The following is a 22,231-nucleotide window of genomic DNA, read 5'->3' on the forward strand; positions in this document are numbered from 1 at the left end:
TATACATGTATGTACAGTACATATATAGAATTTATAAAGTGCAGGACTATACTGGATTGTGTGGTACTAATAGCTTGAATAACATTTTGAAAGATTAAAGTAATACATAATATTTTGTTAGATAAGTTACATTGAAAGTTTATTATATATCTGGTTACTTGTACCTTGGTGCTAGTACCTTGGTAAAAGTTTACAACTCTCAAAAGTTGGTAATAAATTCTAGGTCCTAGATCATGTTTCCTCAGTTGTAAGTGAAATTTCACAGGACCCAGACCTTGTAAGAGATGCTAAAAAGTGAGCGTGTGCTATATAGGTAGTAGGTTGGTAGACAGCAACCACCCAGGGAGGTACTACCGTCCTGCCAAGTGAGTGTAAAATGAAAGCCTGTAATTGTTTTACATGATAGTAGGATTGCTGGTGTCCTTTTTTCTGTCTCATGAACATGCAAAATTTCAGGTACGTCTTGCTACTTCTACTTACACTCAGGTCACACTACACATACATGTACAAGCGTATATATACATACCCCTCTGGGTTTTCTTCTATTTTCTTTCTAGTTCTTGTTCTTGTTTATTTCCTCTTATCTCCATGGGGAAGTGGAACAGAATTCTTCCTCCGTAGGCCATGCGTGTTGTAAGAGGCGACTAAAATGCCGGGAGCAAGGGGCTAGTAACCCCTTCTTCTGTATATATTACTAAATTTGAAAGTAGAAACTTTGGTTTTTTCTTTTGGGCCACCCCGCCTCGGTGGGATACGGCTGGTGTGTTGAAAGAAAGAATATATATATATACACCACAAGTAGAAGTTTGATTTACCTGCTTGAGACAGACCAGAAATACTAGTGCAAAACATTAAACAGGCTTTTGTTACACAGTTGTATAACAGGAAATCTGAAGGTAAATGGTATGGTGACAATGACAAGATGGGGGAAGACACAGTTCAGGACATTTATTGAAGGAAATGTTTTGAAAGTGTCATTCAATGAACAAAGGCTCTTTAAAAACTCATCAAACTTAATTAAACTTGGTAATTTTAATATTAAAGCTTATACACTGTGTTTATACTGTTTCTCTGTATGACAATAACTTCGTATAACTTGGGTGATTGTGGCTTGAGTGGCAGTGTTCTTAGTTTGCACAGTGAGGCACCAGGATCGATCCCCAGCATAGGTGAAACATTGTGTACATATCAGTACACCTTCTGCCTCTGTTCAAGAGACAGTAAGTAGGTACCTGAGTGTTACCCAACTGTTGAGTTTTTTTTTTTTTTTTTTAAAAAGTCGACCATCTCCCACCGAGGCAGGGTGACCCAAAAAAGAAAATCCCCAAAAAGAAAGAAAATCCCCCAAAAAGAAAGAAAATCCCCAAAAAGAAAATACTTTCATCATTCAACACTTTCACGTCACTCACACATAATCACTGTTTTTGCAGAGGTGCTCAGAACACAACAGTTCAGAAGCATATACGTATAAAGAGACAAAACATATCCCTCCAAACTGCTAATATCCTGAATCCTCTCCTTTAAAGTGCAGGCATTGTACTTCCCATTTCCAGGACTTGAGTCCGGCTATATAAAAATAACCGGTTTCCCTGAATCCCTTCACTAAATATTACCCTGCTCACACTGCAACAGATCGTGGATTGTATCCTGGGAAAAAAAAAAAAAAGATTCCAGTGGAAATACTGTATAGCCCTTGTGGCTTAGTGCTTCTTTTTGATTATAATAATAATAATCCAGTGGAAATAAGTCTCCAGTAATGTGCTGACTCTATTGGGTATCTTGGGTTGTTAATCCTCCAGGTTAAAAATCCAAGCAAAATCTTATTACCACTAAGTGCTTATGTTCAAATTCTTTACTACCAGATACTTAACATTTGCAGTGACCTGTTTAAAGTAAAGTAAAATTCAGTTTAAATCACTTTAAACTTTTTGACAAAGCTATAAAATTTTATGATTATGTAAATGAGCCAAAAAATTATACATAAAACTTAACATTTTAATATACCCCCCATAGATGGGCATTTGCCCACATTGCAGTGACCCCCTTTCCTTGAATCTACTTACTTTCCTTTGAGGAAAATTAAGCCATAGAAAAAATAAATTTAATGGTTTATAGTTTTTTCAGTAAAGGCACAGACTAAATTATTCTAGTGTTGACCCATTGAACTGTAATGTCTTCAACTTGTTACTAATGTTACTATATTATATTTTCTCTTTTCAGGAAACTTAAAAGAAGGCAAGATTGTGGCTTCTGTACCAGCACGCTGGAGATTGTCTCCAGCATACATGCACTCGATGGCTATGACTGAAAATTATGCTGTGCTTATTGAACAACCATTAGCGGTCTCTCTTTCAGAGCTATTGAGCGATATAGTCAGCAATGCTCCATTCATTGCTGGTCTGAAGTGGCACAATGAACCAGTAAGTAATTAGTCAGAACTTAACACAGGTACTTGTACGAAAAATGAAAGTACAGTGGACCCCCGCATAACGATCACCTCCAAATGCGACCAATTATGTAAGTGTATTTATGTAAGTGCGTTTGTACGTGTATGTTTGGGGGTCTGAAATGGACTAATCTACTTCACAATATTCCTTATGGGAACAAATTCGGTCAGTACTGGCACCTGAACATACTTCTGGAGTGAAAAAATATCGTTAACCAGGGGTCCACTGTATACTTAATCGATACACTTTTCAATATTAGTGGAACCTCGGTTTTTGTTTGCCCTGGTTTTTGTCAAATTCAGTTTTCGATGACTTCGTCAAAATTTTGTCCCAGTTTTTGCTCATCACCTTGGTTTTCATCTTATGTCATCTCTCACCCTAATCTTGCCACCCTCAACACCATTGTTAACGAGGAGCTGATCAAAATATCGACTTGGATGACAGCCAATAAACTTACGCTTAACACTGACAAAACCTACTATATTATGTTTGGTAGCAGAGCAGGAGATGCACAAATTAACATTAAGATCGACAACACTCTAATTACCAGACATAATGAGGGCAAATTCCTAGGCCTGTACCTTGACAACCTGAATTTCAGCACCCATATCCAACACATAACCAAAAAAGTATCCAAAACGGTTGGGATCCTCTCCAAGATACGATACTACGTGCCGCAAACTGCCCTTATCACACTATACCATTCACTTTTATATCCATACCTCACCTATGCTATTTGTGCTTGGGGATCAACTGCAGCAACACACCTAAAGCCAATAATAACCCAACAAAAAGCTGCAGTAAGAATAATCACTAAATCCCATCCCTGGCAACACACACCCCCACTCTTCATAGATCTAAACTTACTCCCTGTTCAGTACATCCACACTTACTACTGTGCAATCTACATCTACAGGACCTTAAACTCCAATATCAACCTTGACCTAAAATGCTTTCTTGATAGTTGTGACAAAACCCACAGGCATAACACCAGACACAAACATCTCTACAACATTCCCCGTGTCCGACTAAACCTTTACAAAAATTCAATGTATGTCAAAGGCCCTAAAATCTTGAACACCCTACCTGAGAACTCTAGAACTGCAGACACATTCATCACCTTCAAAACTACCATTAGAAAACATCTTATCTCCCTGATACACCCCATCAACTAACTACACGAATACCACCTGGTGGTTCACACTTACACTCACTCACCCATTTGACCATAAACAGAAATATTAATCTCAATCTTAAAATAATGAATCCTATGATACTCCAATACTGAAACTATGTACTGTGCCAAAACAAAAGCATTCACATTGCTAAACTCACAAACTAGTATTTAGTCACTTAGCCATAATACCAACTTACCTCATAATTTGTAATATTTTAAAATAAAGAATTAAACTAAGTCTGCCCGAAATGCCTAGCCATGCTAGGCGTTCTATTGGTACACTCTGTAATCATTATTTAACTACATGTAAACCACACAACAACCAAATTCTGTAAATTCAACATTGTAATCTTTATAGAGAATAAACTTTGAATTTGAATTTAGTTGACAGTGGTCCGCCGTACCAAACGTGTCCGCCTGCACCCACACAAAACATCCCACACGTTCTGAGTCAGTCTGGTTTTGTTTCTTGTTGGTAGAGGGTGGTAGTAATGGTGGTAGAGATAACCTCTCCTCCCTCTCCCCTCCTTGCTGTCTTCCATGTGCCAACAAGTCTTCAATAAAGGTAAAAGCGATATTAAATGTTCATTTATCCATTTCATTAGTCCTTTAGATTTGTTTCTCATTGTTTTCTGTATGTAAAATTGGTTATTCTCTATAAAATGTGTTTTTTGTTAATACTTTTGGGTGTCTGGCATGGATTAATTGGATTTACATTATTTCTCATAGGGAAATATTGCTTCAGTTTTCGTCGAATTTGGTTTTCCCTGTATTTTTATAGTCTGATCTAGTTCTTGCTCGATATCTAAAACTTAAAATCTTTGTGAAAAGGTTGTATTCATATTCCTGTAACTTGTGCCACTCTACTGGTTGCTGTTATTTTATTCATTGTGCAGTATTCCAATATCTAATGTGCCAGAATACCATGACAGTTTCTTTCTAATTTTTTCTAAACCATCTTAAACTGATTATTATGTAGTACTGTAAAATAACTGTTAACACATATGTTCTTTTAGCAGACTTTTTTATAATCAATTGAAATTTTATTTGGAAAGCCCAAATGAATATTTTTTTGGACTAGTGCTTAGACATGTGCTTGCATTTTCTTTTTCTTTCAACACACCGGCTGTATCCCACTGAGTTGGGATGGGCCAGAAGGAAAAACGAAAGTTTCTCCTTTTAAATTTAGTGATATATACAGGAGAAGGGGTTACTAGCCCCTTGCTCCCGGCATTTTAGTAGCCTCTTACGACACGCATAGCTTACGGAGGAAGAATTCTGTTCCACTTTCCCATGGAGAGTGCTTGCATTATATAGTTAAATTTATCATGTCAGCCTTATTTTTCTAACTTACGCATGGTCGATTGATTCAGAATTTTTGTTTTTTCCTCCCAAACAAGTCGGCAGTCTCCCACTGAGGCAGGGTGACCCAAAAAGAAAGAAAATACCCAAAAAGAAAATACTTTCCTCATTCAACACTTTCACCTCACTCACACATAATCAGTTTTTGCAGAGGTGTCCAGAATACAACAGTTTAGAAGTATATACATATAAAAAATACACAATACTGTATATCCCTCCAGACTGCCAATATCCCAAACCCAAACTTACTGTGTTATTTTATTCCAGATAAATCTATGATTAATCTCGTTTTAATATTACCACTACTACCTTCCGATTGCCACCTATAAAACTATTGTGCTACTTTTTCTGCTAGTACTACCACTGTAATACTATTCTCTCCTCTAGTTATACTCCCTATATTCTCGCTCCCCTTCTCATAAATATTCACTTTCTTCCCTTCACATTTCTGTGCAACTTGTTAATGATCCTAGTTAGATACGTTGCCATAAGTTTGTGCCAGTTATTTGTGTGCTACAAAAATGCCTTGCAGTATCTTTACAAAATACATGTTACTGAAAATTGTATATGCAGTCTTAACAAATATTTTTTGTATTTGTGCATAGGTGCTTATCCACATAGTTGACAGAAAAACATGGAAACAGGTGAAAACAAGGTATGTTGCAGACCCTTTCTTCTTCATGCACATAGCGAATGCCTATGAGGATGGTGAACACATTGTTCTTGATGTGCCAACCTACAAGGACTCTTCAATCTTGCATAATATGTTCATTAATACCCTAAGAGTAAGTTTGAAAATATTGTTTAGTACTGATTACTGAATTATAAAATTTATTATCTTTTGGTTGGAAACTGTTTAGTAGTTAGAATTAAAAATAAAGAACTAAATTTTCTGACATTTTGTATAGCATTACTAAACTTATTTTTTTTAATAAATGTAGCTCTGTAAATGCTTAATACTTATATTTATTTTTTGTTGTTAACACCTCGGCTGTCTCCCACCAAGGCAGGGTGGTCCAAAAAAGAAAAACTTTTACCATCATTCACTCCGTGAGTGTCTTGCCAGAGGCACACTTACACTAGTTATAAAACTGTAACATTAACACCATTCCTTCAGAGTGCAGGCACTGTACTTCCCATCTCCAGGACTCAAGTCCGGCCTGCTGGTTTCCCTGAATCCCTTCATAAATGTTACCTTGCTCACACTCCAACAGCAGTCCTATAAACCATTTGCTTCTATTTGCTCCTATCTAACATGCTCACATGCTTGCTAGAAGTCCAAGCCCCTCTCACAAAACCTTTACCCCCTTCCCCCTCCCTCCAACCTTTCCTAGGTCAACCTCCACCCTGCCTTCCCTCCACTACAGATTTATACACTCTCGAAGTCATTCTATTTTGTTCCAACTTCATTACATGTCTGAACCACCTCAACAACCCCTCCTCAGCCTCTGGATAATAGTTTTGGTAATCCCACACCTCCTAATTTCCAAACTATGAATTCTCTGCATTATATTCACACCATGTTGCTCTCAGACATGACATCTCCACTGTCTCCATCCTTTTCCTTGTTGCAACGTTCACCACCCTTGACTCACACCCATATAAGAGCATTGGTATAACTCCATGGAAAAGTTCTTTGTCTCCACAGACTTCTAAGTGCACCACTCACCTTTTTTCCCCATATCAATTTTATGATTCACCTCATCTTTCATAGACCCATCTGCTGACACATCCACTCTTAAATGACTGAATACTAGTCTCCTCCATACTTTCTCCCCCCAATTGGATATCCAATCTTTCGTTTTGTAATTTTTTTTTATCACCTTACTTTTTCCTATATTAACCAAACTCGTCCACCAACCTCTGCACTTCTCTTCAGAATCTCCCAAAAGCACAGTGTCATCAGCAAAGAGCAACTGTGACAACTTCCACTTTGTGTTAGATTGTTTATCTTTTAACCCCACACCTCTTGCCAACACCTGAGCATTCACTTCTCTTACAACCCCATCTATAAATATATTGAACAACCATGGTGACATCACACATCTTTGTCTAAGGCCTACTTTTACTGGTAAATAATCTCCCTCTCTCCTACATATTCTAACCTGAATCTCACTATCCTCATAAAAACTCTTCAGTAACCTACCTCCTATTCCATACATTTGCAACATCTGCCACATTCCCTGCTAATCACCCTGTTGTATGCCTTTTCCAAATCCATAAAGGCTACAAAAGCCTCTCTTCCCTTGTTTATATGCTCTTCACCTGTTTCACTGTAAACACTTGGTCTACACAACCCCTACCTTTCCTAAAGCCTCCTTGTTTCTCTGCTATCCTACTCTCCATCGTACTCTTGATTCTTTCAATAATAACTACCATACACTTTACCAGGTATACTCAACAGACTTATTCCCCTATAATATTTGCATTCTTTTTCTCCTTTGCCTTTATACAAAGGAACTATGCATGCTTTCTGCCAGTCCCTAGGTACCTTACCCTCTTCCATACATTTATTAAGTAAAAGCACCAACCACTCCAAAACTATATCCCCTACCTGCTTTTAACTTTTCTTTATCCCATCAGTCCCACTGCCTCATGAACTTCCCCCACACTCACAACTGACTCTTCCTCACTCCTACAAGATGTCATTCCTCCTTGTCCTATACATGTATTCACAGCTTTCCCTATCTTCATCAACGTTTAACAATTCAACATATTCCCTCCATCTTCCCGATACCTCTTAACTCTCCTCTCCTATTTTTAACTATCAAATCCATTTGTTCCCTAGGCTTCCTCAACTTATTAATCTCGCTCCAAAACTTGTATATTTTCAACAAAATTTGTTGATAACATCTCATCCACTCTCTCATTTGCTCTTTTTACATTGTTTCACCACTCTTAACCTCTTCATCTCTGTATACTCCTCCCTCCTTGCATCACTTCTACATTGTAAATGCCTCTCATATGCTAACTACTCTTTACATCCCTAACTACTCTTTACATCATTCTACTAATCACTCTTTTTTTTTTTCTTTTTCCCTCCTGCACCCACTCTCCTGTAACTACCAACTTCTGCTGAACAATCTAACACTACATTCTTCAACCTACCCCATACATCTTTGACCCCATTGCCTATACTCTCACTAGCCCATCTATCCTCCAATAGTTGTTTATATCTTACCCTAACTGCCTTCTCTAGTTTATAAATCTTCACCTCTTACTTGCTGCTTCTATTTTCCTTGTATCCCATCTACCTTTTACTCTGTAGCTACAATTAAAAAGTGATCTAATGTATCTGTGGCCCCTCTAAACCTGTCGATAAACTTTTGGATTGTGGGTCTCAAAAATCCCATCAGCTATTTCTAGCCTTAAATCTGAATATTACTGGAGACAGAGAATGTTAAGAGGATTAGGGCCTTCAGGGAAGGTGCCTTGATGCTGGTGGAAAGGCTTTTAATTTAGGGAACTTAGCTATGTGCCCTTCCTTGGACCAAACCTTATTACGTATCATTTCCCAGGTGCCGTGTAACTTAAAAGTTTAAAACTTCCCCAGGAATATGATTATGAACTGAGGATTGGGAACAAAGTTGACTAAAGTTTGCATCACTAGATGGATTTTTCTTCTACTAGATGTAGTATTAGTTATTTACAATAATTGATAAATGTAAAATTCTTGCATATCAGACACCTGTAATGAACAAATGCCTTTAATAGTTCAACACTTTAAAATTAAATAAACATCATAATGGAGGTGTAACTGAGAATGAGACACTTGTGCAACATTTGGGAATCTTTATTGAGGAAATGTTTTGCCAGACAGTGGCTTCTTCAGTCCAATACAAAGAACAGTGGGAGATGAATTTGAGGTAATCAGTCCCTCAGCCTGGAATCAGTGTTCAGTCTATCATCTCTGGTCTGAGGGACTGAAAACCTCAAATTACTCGTCTTCCACCATTTTTCTCTGTACAGGATGATAATGATGGATAATAAGAACCTTCAAAACTAGGGATGCCAAGCCCATGATGACACTCTTCAGGTCACTTGTTTTATCTAGGCTGGAATATTGCTGCACACTAACAGCACCTTTCAAGGCAGGTGAAATTGCTGACCTAGAAAATGTACAGAGAACCTTCATGGCGCGCATAACGGAGATAAAACACCTAAATTACTGGGAGCACTTGAGGTTCCTGAACCTGTATTCCCTGAAACGCAGGCGTGAGAGATACATGATTATATACACCTGGAAAATCCTAAAGGGACTAGTACCGAACTTGAAAACAAAAATCACTCACTACGAAAGCAAAAGACTAGACTGGCAGACGATGCAACATTCCCCCCAATGAAAAGCAGGGGTGTCACTAGCACGTTAAGAGACCATACAATAAGTGTCAGGGGCCCGAGACTGTTCAACTGCCTCCCAGCATACATAAGGGGGATTACCAACAGACCCCTGGCAGTCTTCAAGCTGGCACTGGACAAGCACCTAAAGTCGGTTCCTGACCAGCCGGGCTGTGGCTCGTACGTTGGTTTGCGTGCAGCCAGCAGTAACAGCCTGGTTGATCAGGCTCTGATCCACCAGGAGGCCTGGTCACAGACCGGGCCGCAGGGGCGTTGACCCCCGGAACTCTCTCCAGGTAAACTGGACTGAAACCACTTACTGACAAAATGTTGAAACATTGCCTTAGATTTCCAAATGTTGTACAGGTGTCTCATTCTTCAACTTGTCTGTTTTCAAAACCATTTTCATAAGTGCAACTTAGTTTACAATTAGTTTAATAAACTAAATGTGTTGTTTTACAGGAACAGCGAGGGAAGAACACTCAAGACTACGTAGATTCCTTTAAGTCAACATTACACAGATTTGTTATACCTCTCAATACCAAAGGAAAGGACAAGTTGATCACACTGCCAGGAACTTCTTGCACAGCTTCATGGTCTGGTAATGAGGTAAGGCAAGAACTGATGAGGCAATATTATTGCTTCAATTTTTTGATTTGAGGTTGTGTTACAAAAAAACGCGATTCTAAAAGCTTAGAGATCTCCAGTGAATACTAGAAAGGACTGCCCTTCTAGCATCCAGCCTGTTACTGGGTTTTTGTAACAAGTAGTCAGTATCCTTGTCCAATTATCCATTAAAATTCAGTATGGTTCAATAGTGCTTTAGGATTACAACTGGTAGGCTACTAACTAGAGAAATTAAAATTTAATAAATTTATTAAGTCTATAAGTTGTCTAGAGGTATATTATCAAAGTAAATTAAATCACATCAATCAAAATAAAATCAATCTCTCGAGTTCAATATTATTGTGCTGAAAGCACATATCACATTTATAATTCTTAAGTACCGTCAGGTACATTAACATTTAATAAGATATTACAAATATGTACAAGTAAGTGTGTGTATGCGTGTAAGTGCTCTTAAGTAGTTAGCTATGTCTCAAGACTCGAATAAGACTTAAACAAGTGACTGACAAAGTCCTCAAATAAACTAACTTCTTGACCGACTGGCAACCCGAACAGTCTGCTTGAACAACAAAGAATGCTAAGCCCAATAGCAATGCAATATCAAGCGACTGCGACACAGAATCAGGAACAAGGAGATAATATAACGACACTAAGTAGGGACCATCAGCAGATCCTCCACGAAAGTTACAGAACTCCCATAATACTGAATCTACATTCAGCATAGGAAAACGCGACTGTGACAATACACAGGAACCAGTACAAAATTAGGTCAGAAGCTATAGCTAAGGACCTGAGAAGTTCAGAGTGTCTAAGTGACACACAACCTCAGTACAACGTCGAAAATCACTAAGTCTTTACAATGTTCTGAGAACAGAGTTCTACAGAACTAACAAGAATAATGAGACAGACAATCTGTCCAACCACCAAGCGAGTCTCCAGCAGACTGAATACTTCACACGAGGTGAGGACACCCCCCCCCTCGATCACGTGATAGCTACGTGGACAACTGCAGCTCAGAAGCCGGCAGTATAACGAGCGACAAGCGATAATTACAGTAGTTTGACAATCAAGACTAACTGAGCACATTTTATAAACATCCTAACAACATAAGTCAAATAACAATATAACAGTCAAATAATAATATAAAGTCATACATTTACGATTTAGCTATTATCGCAAATATAAGCAATATAAAATTAAATGAAAAGGTAATATACATTATATATACATAATAATCATTGTAACCCATTCAGGGGTTGCAACACCCCCCCCAACACGACAGAGGGTCGCACTAGGAGTTGCATGAATGTCTTTCACATTATTTCTGGTTACTCATGTCAATATTATTATCAAAATAAATATTACTCAGTCTCTCTTTTGTGCCAAGCACTTCTACAATTTTACAGCGTCCGTCACTAGGATATGCCCCTTGGTACTAGGGCAGTACACAGTATCGTATCTCTTCATACTCGTGGTTATGTACATCAGTGTAGAGACAGAATAGCGCTGACAAGGAGGGCACGTTGAGGCTCGATCATAGTAGAGGAGACTGCATTCCACTCTTAAGTAGTGGTTGTGGAATGCTAGGCAGTATGAACATCTGAGTATGAAACAGCTTAAGGTGTGTAGTGAGGGGGGGTCTGCGGCAGGACAGTGTTGCGTCACGCAGTACATCACCCACACCACACTACTCGCTCAACACTCAGCTTGTTTCCTCCTCACACAACATTACTGTGAATATATAAATATAATAATTAGACATGACATGAGTATATATAGTTAATATGGGCTGGATGGATTAAGTTACTTTACTGAATTTGACATAGCAAGTAACAAAAGGTATTTGGGCATAAAATTTTTTTTTTTTTTTTTTTTATCACACCGGCCGATTCCCACCAAGGCAGGGTGGCCCGAAAAAGAAAAACTTTCACCATCATTCATTCCATCACTGTCTTGCCAGAAGGGTGCTTTACACTACAGTTTTTAAACTGCAACATTAACACCCCTCCTTCAGAGTGCAGGCACTGTACTTCCCATCTCCAGGACTCAAGTCCGGCCTGCCGGTTTCCCTGAATCCCTTCATAAATGTTACTTTGCTCACACTCCAACAGCACGTCAAGTATTAAAAACCATTTGTCTCCATTCACTCCTATCAAACACGCTCACGCATGCCTGCTGGAAGTCCAAGCCCCTCGCACACAAAACCTCCTTTACCCCCTCCCTCCAACCTTTCCTAGGCCGACCCCTACCCCGCCTTCCTTCCACTACAGACTGATACACTCTTGAAGTCATTCTGTTTCGCTCCATTCTCTCTACATGTCCGAACCACCTCAACAACCCTTCCTCAGCCCTCTGGACAACAGTTTTGGTAATCCCGCACCTCCTCCTAACTTCCAAACTACGAATTCTCTGCATTATATTCACACCACACATTGCCCTCAGACATGACATCTCCACTGCCTCCAGCCTTCTCCTCGCTGCAACATTCATCACCCACGCTTCACACCCATATAAGAGCGTTGGTAAAACTATACTCTCATACATTCCCCTCTTTGCCTCCAAGGACAAAGTTCTTTGTTTCCACAGACTCCTAAGTGCACCACTCACTCTTTTTCCCTCATCAATTCTATGATTCACCTCATCTTTCATAGACCCATCCGCTGACACGTCCACTCCCAAATATCTGAATACGTTCACCTCCTCCATACTCTCTCCCTCCAATCTGATATTCAATCTTTCATCACCTAATCTTTTTGTTATCCTCATAACCTTACTCTTTCCTGTATTCACCTTTAATTTTCTTCTTTTGCACACCCTACCAAATTCATCCACCAATCTCTGCAACTTCTCTTCAGAATCTCCCAAGAGCACAGTGTCATCAGCAAAGAGCAGCTGTGACAACTCCCACTTTGTGTGTGATTCTTTATCTTTTAACTCCACGCCTCTTGCCAAAACCCTCGCATTTACTTCTCTTACAACCCCATCTATAAATATATTAAACAACCACGGTGACATCACACATCCTTGTCTAAGGCCTACTTTTACTGGGAAAAAATTTCCCTCTTTCCTACATACTCTAACTTGAGCCTCACTATCCTCGTAAAAACTCTTCACTGCTTTCAGTAACCTACCTCCTACACCATACACTTGCAACATCTGCCACATTGCCCCCCTATCCACCCTGTCATACGCCTTTTCCAAATCCATAAATGCCACAAAGACCTCTTTAGCCTTATCTAAATACTGTTCACTTATATGTTTCACTGTAAACACCTGGTCCACACACCCCCTACCTTTCCTAAAGCCTCCTTGTTCATCTGCTATCCTATTCTCCGTCTTACTCTTAATTCTTTCAATTATAACTCTACCATACACTTTACCAGGTACACTCAACAGACTTATCCCCCTATAATTTTTGCACTCTCTTTTATCCCCTTTGCCTTTATACAAAGGAACTATGCATGCTCTCTGCCAATCCCTAGGTACCTTACCCTCTTCCATACATTTATTAAATAATTGCACCAACCACTCCAAAACTATATCCCCACCTGCTTTTAACATTTCTATCTTTATCCCATCAATCCCGGCTGCCTTACCCCCTTTCATTTTACCTACTGCCTCACGAACTTCCCCCACACTCACAACTGGCTCTTCCTCACTCCTACAAGATGTTATTCCTCCTTGCCCTATACACGAAATCACAGCTTCCCTATCTTCATCAACATTTAACAATTCCTCAAAATATTCCTTCCATCTTCCCAATACCTCTAACTCTCCATTTAATAACTCTCCTCTCCTATTTTTAACTGACAAATCCATTTGTTCTCTAGGCTTTCTTAACTTGTTAATCTCACTCCAAAACTTTTTCTTATTTTCAACAAAATTTGTTGATAACATCTCACCCACTCTCTCATTTGCTCTCTTTTTACATTGCTTCACCACTCTCTTAACTTCTCTCTTTTTCTCCATATACTCTTCCCTCCTTGCATCACTTCTACTTTGTAAAAACTTCTCATATGCTAACTTTTTCTCCCTTACTACTCTCTTTACATCATCATTCCACCAATCGCTCCTCTTCCCTCCTGCACCCACTTTCCTGTAACCACAAACTTCTGCTGAACACTCTAACACTACATTTTTAAACCTACCCCATACCTCTTCGACCCCATTGCCTATGCTCTCATTAGCCCATCTATCCTCCAATAGCTGTTTATATCTTACCCTAACTGCCTCCTCTTTTAGTTTATAAACCTTCACCTCTCTCTTCCCTGATGCTTCTATTCTCCTTGTATCCCATCTACCTTTTACTCTCAGTATAGCTACAACTAGAAAGTGATCTGATATATCTGTGGCCCCTCTATAAACATGTACATCCTGAAGTCTACTCAACAGTCTTTTATCTACCAATACATAATCCAACAAACTACTGTCATTTCGCCCTACATCATATCGTGTATACTTATTTATCCTCTTTTTCTTAAAATATGTATTACCTATAACTAAACCCCTTTCTATACAAAGTTCAATCAAAGGGCTCCCATTATCATTTACACCTGGCACCCCAAACTTACCTACCACACCCTCTCTAAAAGTTTCTCCTACTTTAGCATTCAAGTCCCCTACCACAATTACTCTCTCACTTGGTTCAAAGGCTCCTATACATTCACTTAACATCTCCCAAAATCTCTCTCTCTCCTCTGCATTCCTCTCTTCTCCAGGTGCATACACGCTTATTATGACCCACTTCTCGCATCCAACCTTTACTTTAATCCACATAATTCTTGAATTTACACATTCATATTCTCTTTTCTCCTTCCATAACTGATCATTTAACATTACTGCTACCCCTTCCTTTGCTCTAACTCTCTCAGATACTCCAGATTTAATCCCATTTATTTCCCCCCACTGAAACTCTCCTACCCCCTTCAGCTTTGTTTCGCTTAGGGCCAGGACATCCAACTTCTTTTCATTCATAACATCAGCAATCATCTGTTTCTTGTCATCCGCACTACATCCACGCACATTTAAGCAACCCAGTTTTATAAAGTTTTTCTTCTTCTCTTTTTTAGTAATTGTATACAGGAGAAGGGGTTACTAGCCCATTGCTCCCGGCATTTTAGTCGCCTCATACGACACGCATGGCTTATGGAGGAAAGATTCTTTTCCACTTCCCCATGGACAATAGAAGAAATAAAAAAGAACAAGAGCTATTTAGAAAAAAGAGAAAAACCTAGATGTATGTATATATATATATGCATGTGCGTGTCTGTGAAGTGTGACCAAAGTGTAAGTAGGAGTAGCAAGATATCCCTGTTATCTTAGCGTGTTTATGAGACAGAAAAAGAAACCAGCAATCCTACCATCATGCAAAACAGTTACAGGTTTTTGTTTCACAGTCATCTGGCAGGATGGTAGTACTTCCCTGGGTGGTTGCTGTCAATTGATAATTATTAAGGACGAGACAGAGCGTCAGCAATTACATTACAATGACCACTCATGTGTTTTATACTAATAGAATAAGGTTGGATTCTGAGGGCCCACCTCATGATCCTAGCATTTTTACTTTTCATAGTGTTTATGTAGGTGAGTGGATTGTGGTCAGAAAAAACGTTAATTTTAAATGGGGAAGTGCCCAAATACACGTCAAAATGTTCCAATGACACCACAAGAGCTAGAGCCTCTTTCTCAATAGTGGCATAATTTTTCTGGTGTCGTTTAAGCTTAGATGAATAGTAACATATAGGATGGAGAATGTCAGTGGATGTTGACTGTTGGAGCAGCACAGCACCCACTGCATAACCACTCGCATCTATATGTAAAAAGAAGGGAAGATTGAAATTAGGACTCTTCAACACAGGAGCAGAGGATAGCAAGCGCTTCAACCTTTTGAACGAGTCTGAACAATCTCTAGTCCAGGTGAACTGAACTTTGCTACTAGTAAGCTCAGTGAGAGGAGCGGCAATCTGAGAAAAGTTTGGACAGAACCTGCGATAATATCCTGCCATACCCAGGAATCTCTGTACTCCCTTCCTATCCTGTGGCACTGGAAATTCAGAAATTGCACGAACCTTAGCCTCAATAGGAGCAACCTCACCTTGGCCGATACAAAAGCCTAGATAGGTAATCTTGGCTTGACCAAAACTACATTTAGCTAAGTTAACAGTGAAGTTGTAGTGCGCCAGTCTCTCAAACAATGCTCTGAGACGCGTCAAGTGCTGTTCCCACTCGTCACTGTACACCACTAAGTCGTCAAGGTAGGCTTCTACTCCTTCTAAGTTGTGGGTCAACTCGTTCATTATACGTTGGAATGAAGAAGCCGCATTACATAGGCCGAAGGGGGTGACGAGGTAGTTAAACAATCCATCTTGAACAGTAAAAGCAGATATTTCTTGAGCACGTTCAGTAAGCGGGACTTGATAATAGCCTCGTAAGAGATCTAAACGGCTGACAAACTGGGCTCCTGACACACGGTCAATAAGGTCGTCAATGCGAGGTAGAGGATAACCATCAGGCAAGGTGACAGAGTTCACTTTCCTGTAATCAGTGCACATCCTGAAACTACCGTCAGGTTTAGGCACTAAAATACAGGGAGATGCCCATGGACTTTTACTGCGCTCAATAAGTCCGTGAGCTAACAGAAAATCAACCTCTTCTCTCAATGCTTTATGCTTCGTTGGACTCATTCATATAGTAACTGAACAAGGCTGTCGTAGTTGTTACATTTAGCAGCTCTAGACCACCTCTGAAATGCAACTTTTTTCTCACGAGCAAACTCTACACAAGTTTGATCTTGTCGTCGTTGTAACGTACGAAAGGCTCTTTGATAACTTACAGGTAACAAGTTATACGTCTCTAGAATAGTTTGTTTGACAGCGTCATAACTAATGTACTTAGCAAATGGCAAAGCAGCCGTACAAGTTTGAGCTCTTCCTGTCAAAGCAGTATGAAGCAATGTTGCCCAGTGCTTACGTGGCCAGTTCATAGCACGAGCCTGGTTCTCAAACACATCAAAATATGTGTCTAAGTCACTTTCAAAAAACTTAGAAACCATGGATGCAGCTTTCTGCACATTAAATGTGTCCTGTGATCTATCAGTCTGTTGTCTTCCCAGATGAACATTTTCTCTTTGGAAATCTTCTTCGTTCAATCTCCTCTGTGCCTCTATTTGTGCAGTCTGCAACACAAGGAGGCGTTCAAACCTCTCAAACTGTTCCTGAGAGATAGGACCAGTAGGTAATGGAGGAGTAGGGAAATTAACATGGTCTGGACGGTCCTTAGGTCGGACACTTCGTCCAGCCGTCTCTAGAGTGTCTAGATCTGGTCTAGGATAAGTAAATACACGTGTAGTATACATTGTACTAGTATTAGGCTGTGTCATACTACCAGCTATACTCTGTACTAATGTGTCAGTGAGGGAAGGCGTGAGCGAGAACTGAGCTACACTAGGCTCAGACACTAGGCTCACTTCTGCTCTAGTTGCTCTTTCTTCAACTTCATCAAATAGTCATACTTCCTAATTGTGACACTAGACTTTCTGAATCTGAATCATAATCAGACATCTCTGTATGAGCAGGAAACAATATATCTTTAATTAATGCTCTGACAGTTTCAGCGGTGTAATTCCTGTTATATGTCACACCGAGATACTTGGCTACTTGCCAACACGTCTGAAGTTTTAATGTACTTAACTCAGACAAAGTCAGAGTATCAATTAACTGTTTCACTTTGGCATACATCACAAAAATAATTGTACTACGAGAGAGTGATTATGGGAAACTATAATCCTGATAGGAATTTTAGTGTTGGTTGTCTTAGTTAGAACTCATAAACAGTATTTCCATCTCCTTGGATCAAGAGACTCAGTCAGGTACATACATCCACCTGGTATGTTGTACAAGACTAAACTCAAAGTCTTCAGATTAGGAAAGTACTCCAAGTGTTTGATCATAGAAGTACTAGTATGTCAAACTGGACAATTTCTCCAACACCTTGGATCAAGAGCCTCCCGGACGGGCCCCCATTTGTTACAAAAAAACGCGATTCTAAAAGCTTAGAGATCTCCAGTGAATACTAGAAAGGACTGCCCTTCTAGCATCCAGCCTGTTACTGGGTTTTTGTAACAAGTAGTCAGTATCCTTGTCCAATTATCCATTAAAATTCAGTATGGTTCAATAGTGCTTTAGGATTACAACTGGTAGGCTACTAACTAGAGAAATTAAAATTTAATAAATTTATTAAGTCTATAAGTTGTCTAGAGGTATATTATCAAAGTAAATTAAATCACATCAATCAAAATAAAATCAATCTCTCGAGTTCAATATTATTGTGCTGAAAGCACATATCACATTTATAATTCTTAAGTACCGTCAGGTACATTAACATTTAATAAGATATTACAAATATGTACAAGTAAGTGTGTGTATGCGTGTAAGTGCTCTTAAGTAGTTAGCTATGTCTCAAGACTCGAATAAGACTTAAACAAGTGACTGACAAAGTCCTCAAATAAACTAACTTCTTGACCGACTGGCAACCCGAACAGTCTGCTTGAACAACAAAGAATGCTAAGCCCAATAGCAATGCAATATCAAGCGACTGCGACACAGAATCAGGAACAAGGAGATAATATAACGACACTAAGTAGGGACCATCAGCAGATCCTCCACGAAAGTTACAGAACTCCCATAATACTGAATCTACGTTCAGCATAGGAAAACGCGACTGTGACAATACACAGGAACCAGTACAAAATTAGGTCAGAAGCTATAGCTAAGGACCTGAGATGTTCAGAGTGTCTAAGTGACACACAACCTCAGTACAACGTCGAAAATCACTAAGTCTTTACAATGTTCTGAGAACAGAGTTCTACAGAACTAACAAGAATAATGAGACAGACAATCTGTCCAACCACCAAGCGAGTCTCCAGCAGACTGAATACTTCACACGAGGTGAGGACACCCCCCCCTCGATCACGTGATAGCTACGTGGACAACTGCAGCTCAGAAGCCGGCAGTATAACGAGCGACAAGCGATAATTACAGTAGTTTGACAATCAAGACTAACTGAGCACATTTTATAAACATCCTAACAAAAGTCAAATAACAATATAACAGTCAAATAATAATATAAAGTCATACATTTACGATTTAGCTATTATCGCAAATATAAGCAATATAAAATTAAATGAAAAGGTAATATACATTATATATACATAATAATCATTGTAACCCATTCAGGGGTTGCAACAGGTTGTGAACTAACTTTGATTTTTATATTATTGGAGTTTTAATTATTCTTGCTGAGTTAGGATCCTTAAATTAATATAGAATGGATGTGCAGCACGGTGATTCATCAGTTTTATTTAGCCAATCCTTAGGTCAGGAACTTTCAATACATAGTCAAAAATCAGATTACTCATTGTTGTGATCCTGTCCTGACATAGCTTCATTATGTACCCCCATACCTTTCCATTGGGCAGTAGTTCAAGGACTAGACTCTTATTTTATTAGCTGAGCTGATTATAGTACCTGGTAGTACACTGTAATGAACAATTGTATTTGAAACTTTTAATTCTTAACAGTAGAGGAATACACCTAGGAAAAATGCTAAGAAGACGAGAAGTAGAAAAGGGAGGGGGGGAAGGCATATTTGATGTAGCTGTAGACATCATTATGACTACCATCTCTCTAGGGAAATGAGCATTAGCAGGTTTTCAGATAAATACCATGAAGCTGATTTTTGTAGGGTTGCTAGTTTTATATAAAGCCCAAGTTATTTCTTCAGATATTACTACAAAGAGAGAAGCTGACACAGATTCCTCTTGAAAACCCATGCATAAACCCAAAGAAGAGGGCCTTAAAGCACCAGTATCTCTGGGCTATGGGCCCAGACCCTAATGGAGGAGATTCTGGTTTTGTGAGTAATTGCTACAGTTTTGTTCTGAATTTTTTGTATTTTCTATTGTGGAAAAATTTATTAATAGTAATTTATATTAAATTTTTTTGGGTTTTGCATAGTTCTGAAGATTGAGTAAACTGATGACTATATACAGTACTGTATAATTTTTACAAATTTTGTTTCTCGTGGATATCAGGTTACATGTTAAAGTGGCAAAGAATTCTTTCTCTGTAAGCCATACGTGTTGTAAGAGGTGACTAGAATGTCGAGAAAGGATTTTTTTTTTTAAAGATTATTCTTCAGAAATTTAGCCAGTGGTTAAATTTTCACTGCATCCTTTTCTTTGAGGTTTTTACTTTTTGTATAGCTCTTGTTTTATTTATTTATTTATTTATTTATTAATTTAAACATGATACAGAGAAGTACAAGGAATACAATTTTTAAAGTGCAACATGCCAAAGCTCCCTTGTATGCAGAGCATTATGGGCAGGCTTAAAATTAACTTAAGATTAACTTAGCAATGATATATTCAGTGGTACAAAATTAATGTAAAACAGATAATTTAGTACAAATGAGTATTATAAAGACAGGTCATATGGTCATTTACTGTGTTGCTGTGTAATCAGTAGAATGGAGTATTCTGTTAGGTAATGAAGTTAAATAGTAACAAAGTTTGATTGGGTCACAGGTTGACATTTATGAGATACAATTTATGAGACACAATTATTCAGTATTTATTAAGTTGCGGGTGAGTAAGTGACTTTTGAGAAGAGACTTGAATTTATAAACAGGTAGTGTTTCTTTTATATTCACAGGTAATGAATTCCAGATTTTAGGGCCTTTTATGTGCATTGAGTTTTTGCATAGTGTGAGATGGACACGAGGAACATCAAAGAGTGATCTGTGCCTTGTGTTATGGTCATATGTTCTGTTAAGGTTGGTAAGGAGATGTTTGAGGGGCGGGTTTATGTCAGAGTTAAGTGTTCTATGTATGTAGTAGGTGCAGTAATAAGTATGGATGTTTTGTATTATGAGTAGGTTTAGAGTTTTGAATATTGGTGGAATGTGTTGTCTGTAGTGGGAATTTATCATTCTGACTGCAGCCTTTTGTTGGGTGACATTTACATTATAATCCAGTCAACATGGCCAAATTTCAGAGTATTTTAATGCTTAATTTGTAATAATTTTGGGATTGTAAACTTCGATTGTAATGTGCTATGTAAATATATATACGTGTCTTGACTATAAGTAGACGTATCTGGTACCAGATACAGCAGCCTTGGTTGTCGACTGCATTACTTGTTAAAAAAAAGTTTATGAATGAGGAATTTGAGAAAAAAAAAAAGATTTCATTCAGATTTTTAACCCCAAAGGGTTAGCCACCCAGTCAGTGCATCATCGAGGACTCTTATTTCCATTGGGGTCCTCAATCTTGTCTCCCAGAATGCGACCCACACCAGTCGACTAACACCCAGGTACCTACCTGCTGCTAGGTGAACAGGACAATAGGTGTAAGGAAACACATCGAAATGTTTCTACCCTGCCAGGAATCAAACCTGGCCCTCCGTGTGTGAAGTGGGAACTTTGCCAGCCAGGCCACGGGACCTGGTTTTCCTATGCACACTGGATAACGAGTTGACAGTGTGGGTCTGAGCACTTTTTGAACGGTGCTTTGAAATCGCTTCAGAAACAAATTTAACGCTCGGGGAGTTCTGGAAGGACTATTTCAACATCCTCACCTGCTTGAGGCTTATAGACAAAGCCTGAGGAAATGTCTTCCAGGACCATGCAGTCACCATGGAAAGAATTATGGCCTGACGTTGTGGCACCCAGGGATTTTGAAGACTTTGAAGATGAGCCTGAGCTGGTAGAAGATAGTTTCCCTGGGAAAGACTTTGGGCCTAGAGATGACTGAAGATGTGGAGGAGCATAGAACTGAACTTACCACTGAAGAACTTGTAGACCTTCAGAAGGAGTAGCAACAGATTGCAGCAGAGGAGCTGTCATCAGAGGAAGAGGGAAGGGATGATATGCCCATTGCACTTGTCAGGGAAATGTGTGCTAAATGGCATGAAGTGCAGGAGCTTGCTGAAAAATACCATCCAGACAAAGAAGTGGCCACATGTACAGTGACAGTGTAATGTCTGTTTTAACACTTGTCTAAATTGAGCCTGAAACAAACCTCACTGGACAGGTTTTTAGTAAGACAAAGAACCAGTGAGCCAGAACAAGATGTTAGTGGTGAAAAGAAACAACACCAGGAGGACAGTTGCCTGACTTATTAATAGAAGGTGACTCCTTCCAAGCAGTAACTTTACCCCTCCACTTCTGGCTTCCAGTATGGTATTAGCTCTTCTTGGAGAAGTGAGAGGCAGTTAAATTTTCA

General features: G+C 39.0%; 1 protein-coding gene across 4 annotated transcripts in view; it reads left to right on the plus strand.

The window, feature by feature from the left end:
• LOC128702530 (carotenoid isomerooxygenase) overlaps positions 1-22,231 on the plus strand; it is a 53,273-nt gene that overhangs the window by 28,437 nt on the left and 2,605 nt on the right. For all 4 annotated transcript variants that reach the window (XM_053796815.2, XM_053796808.2, XM_053796822.2 and 1 more), the window contains 4 exons: positions 2,221-2,420; positions 5,592-5,771; positions 9,787-9,933; positions 19,732-19,863. In XM_053796815.2, coding sequence (XP_053652790.1) covers positions 2,221-2,420; positions 5,592-5,771; positions 9,787-9,933; positions 19,732-19,863 — 659 coding nt within the window. The remainder of the gene's footprint in view (positions 1-2,220; positions 2,421-5,591; positions 5,772-9,786; positions 9,934-19,731; positions 19,864-22,231) is intronic.

The sequence above is a fragment of the Cherax quadricarinatus genome, chromosome 37 (assembly GCF_038502225.1).
Source record: "Cherax quadricarinatus isolate ZL_2023a chromosome 37, ASM3850222v1, whole genome shotgun sequence".
In the NCBI taxonomy this organism is placed as follows: domain Eukaryota; kingdom Metazoa; phylum Arthropoda; class Malacostraca; order Decapoda; family Parastacidae; genus Cherax; species Cherax quadricarinatus.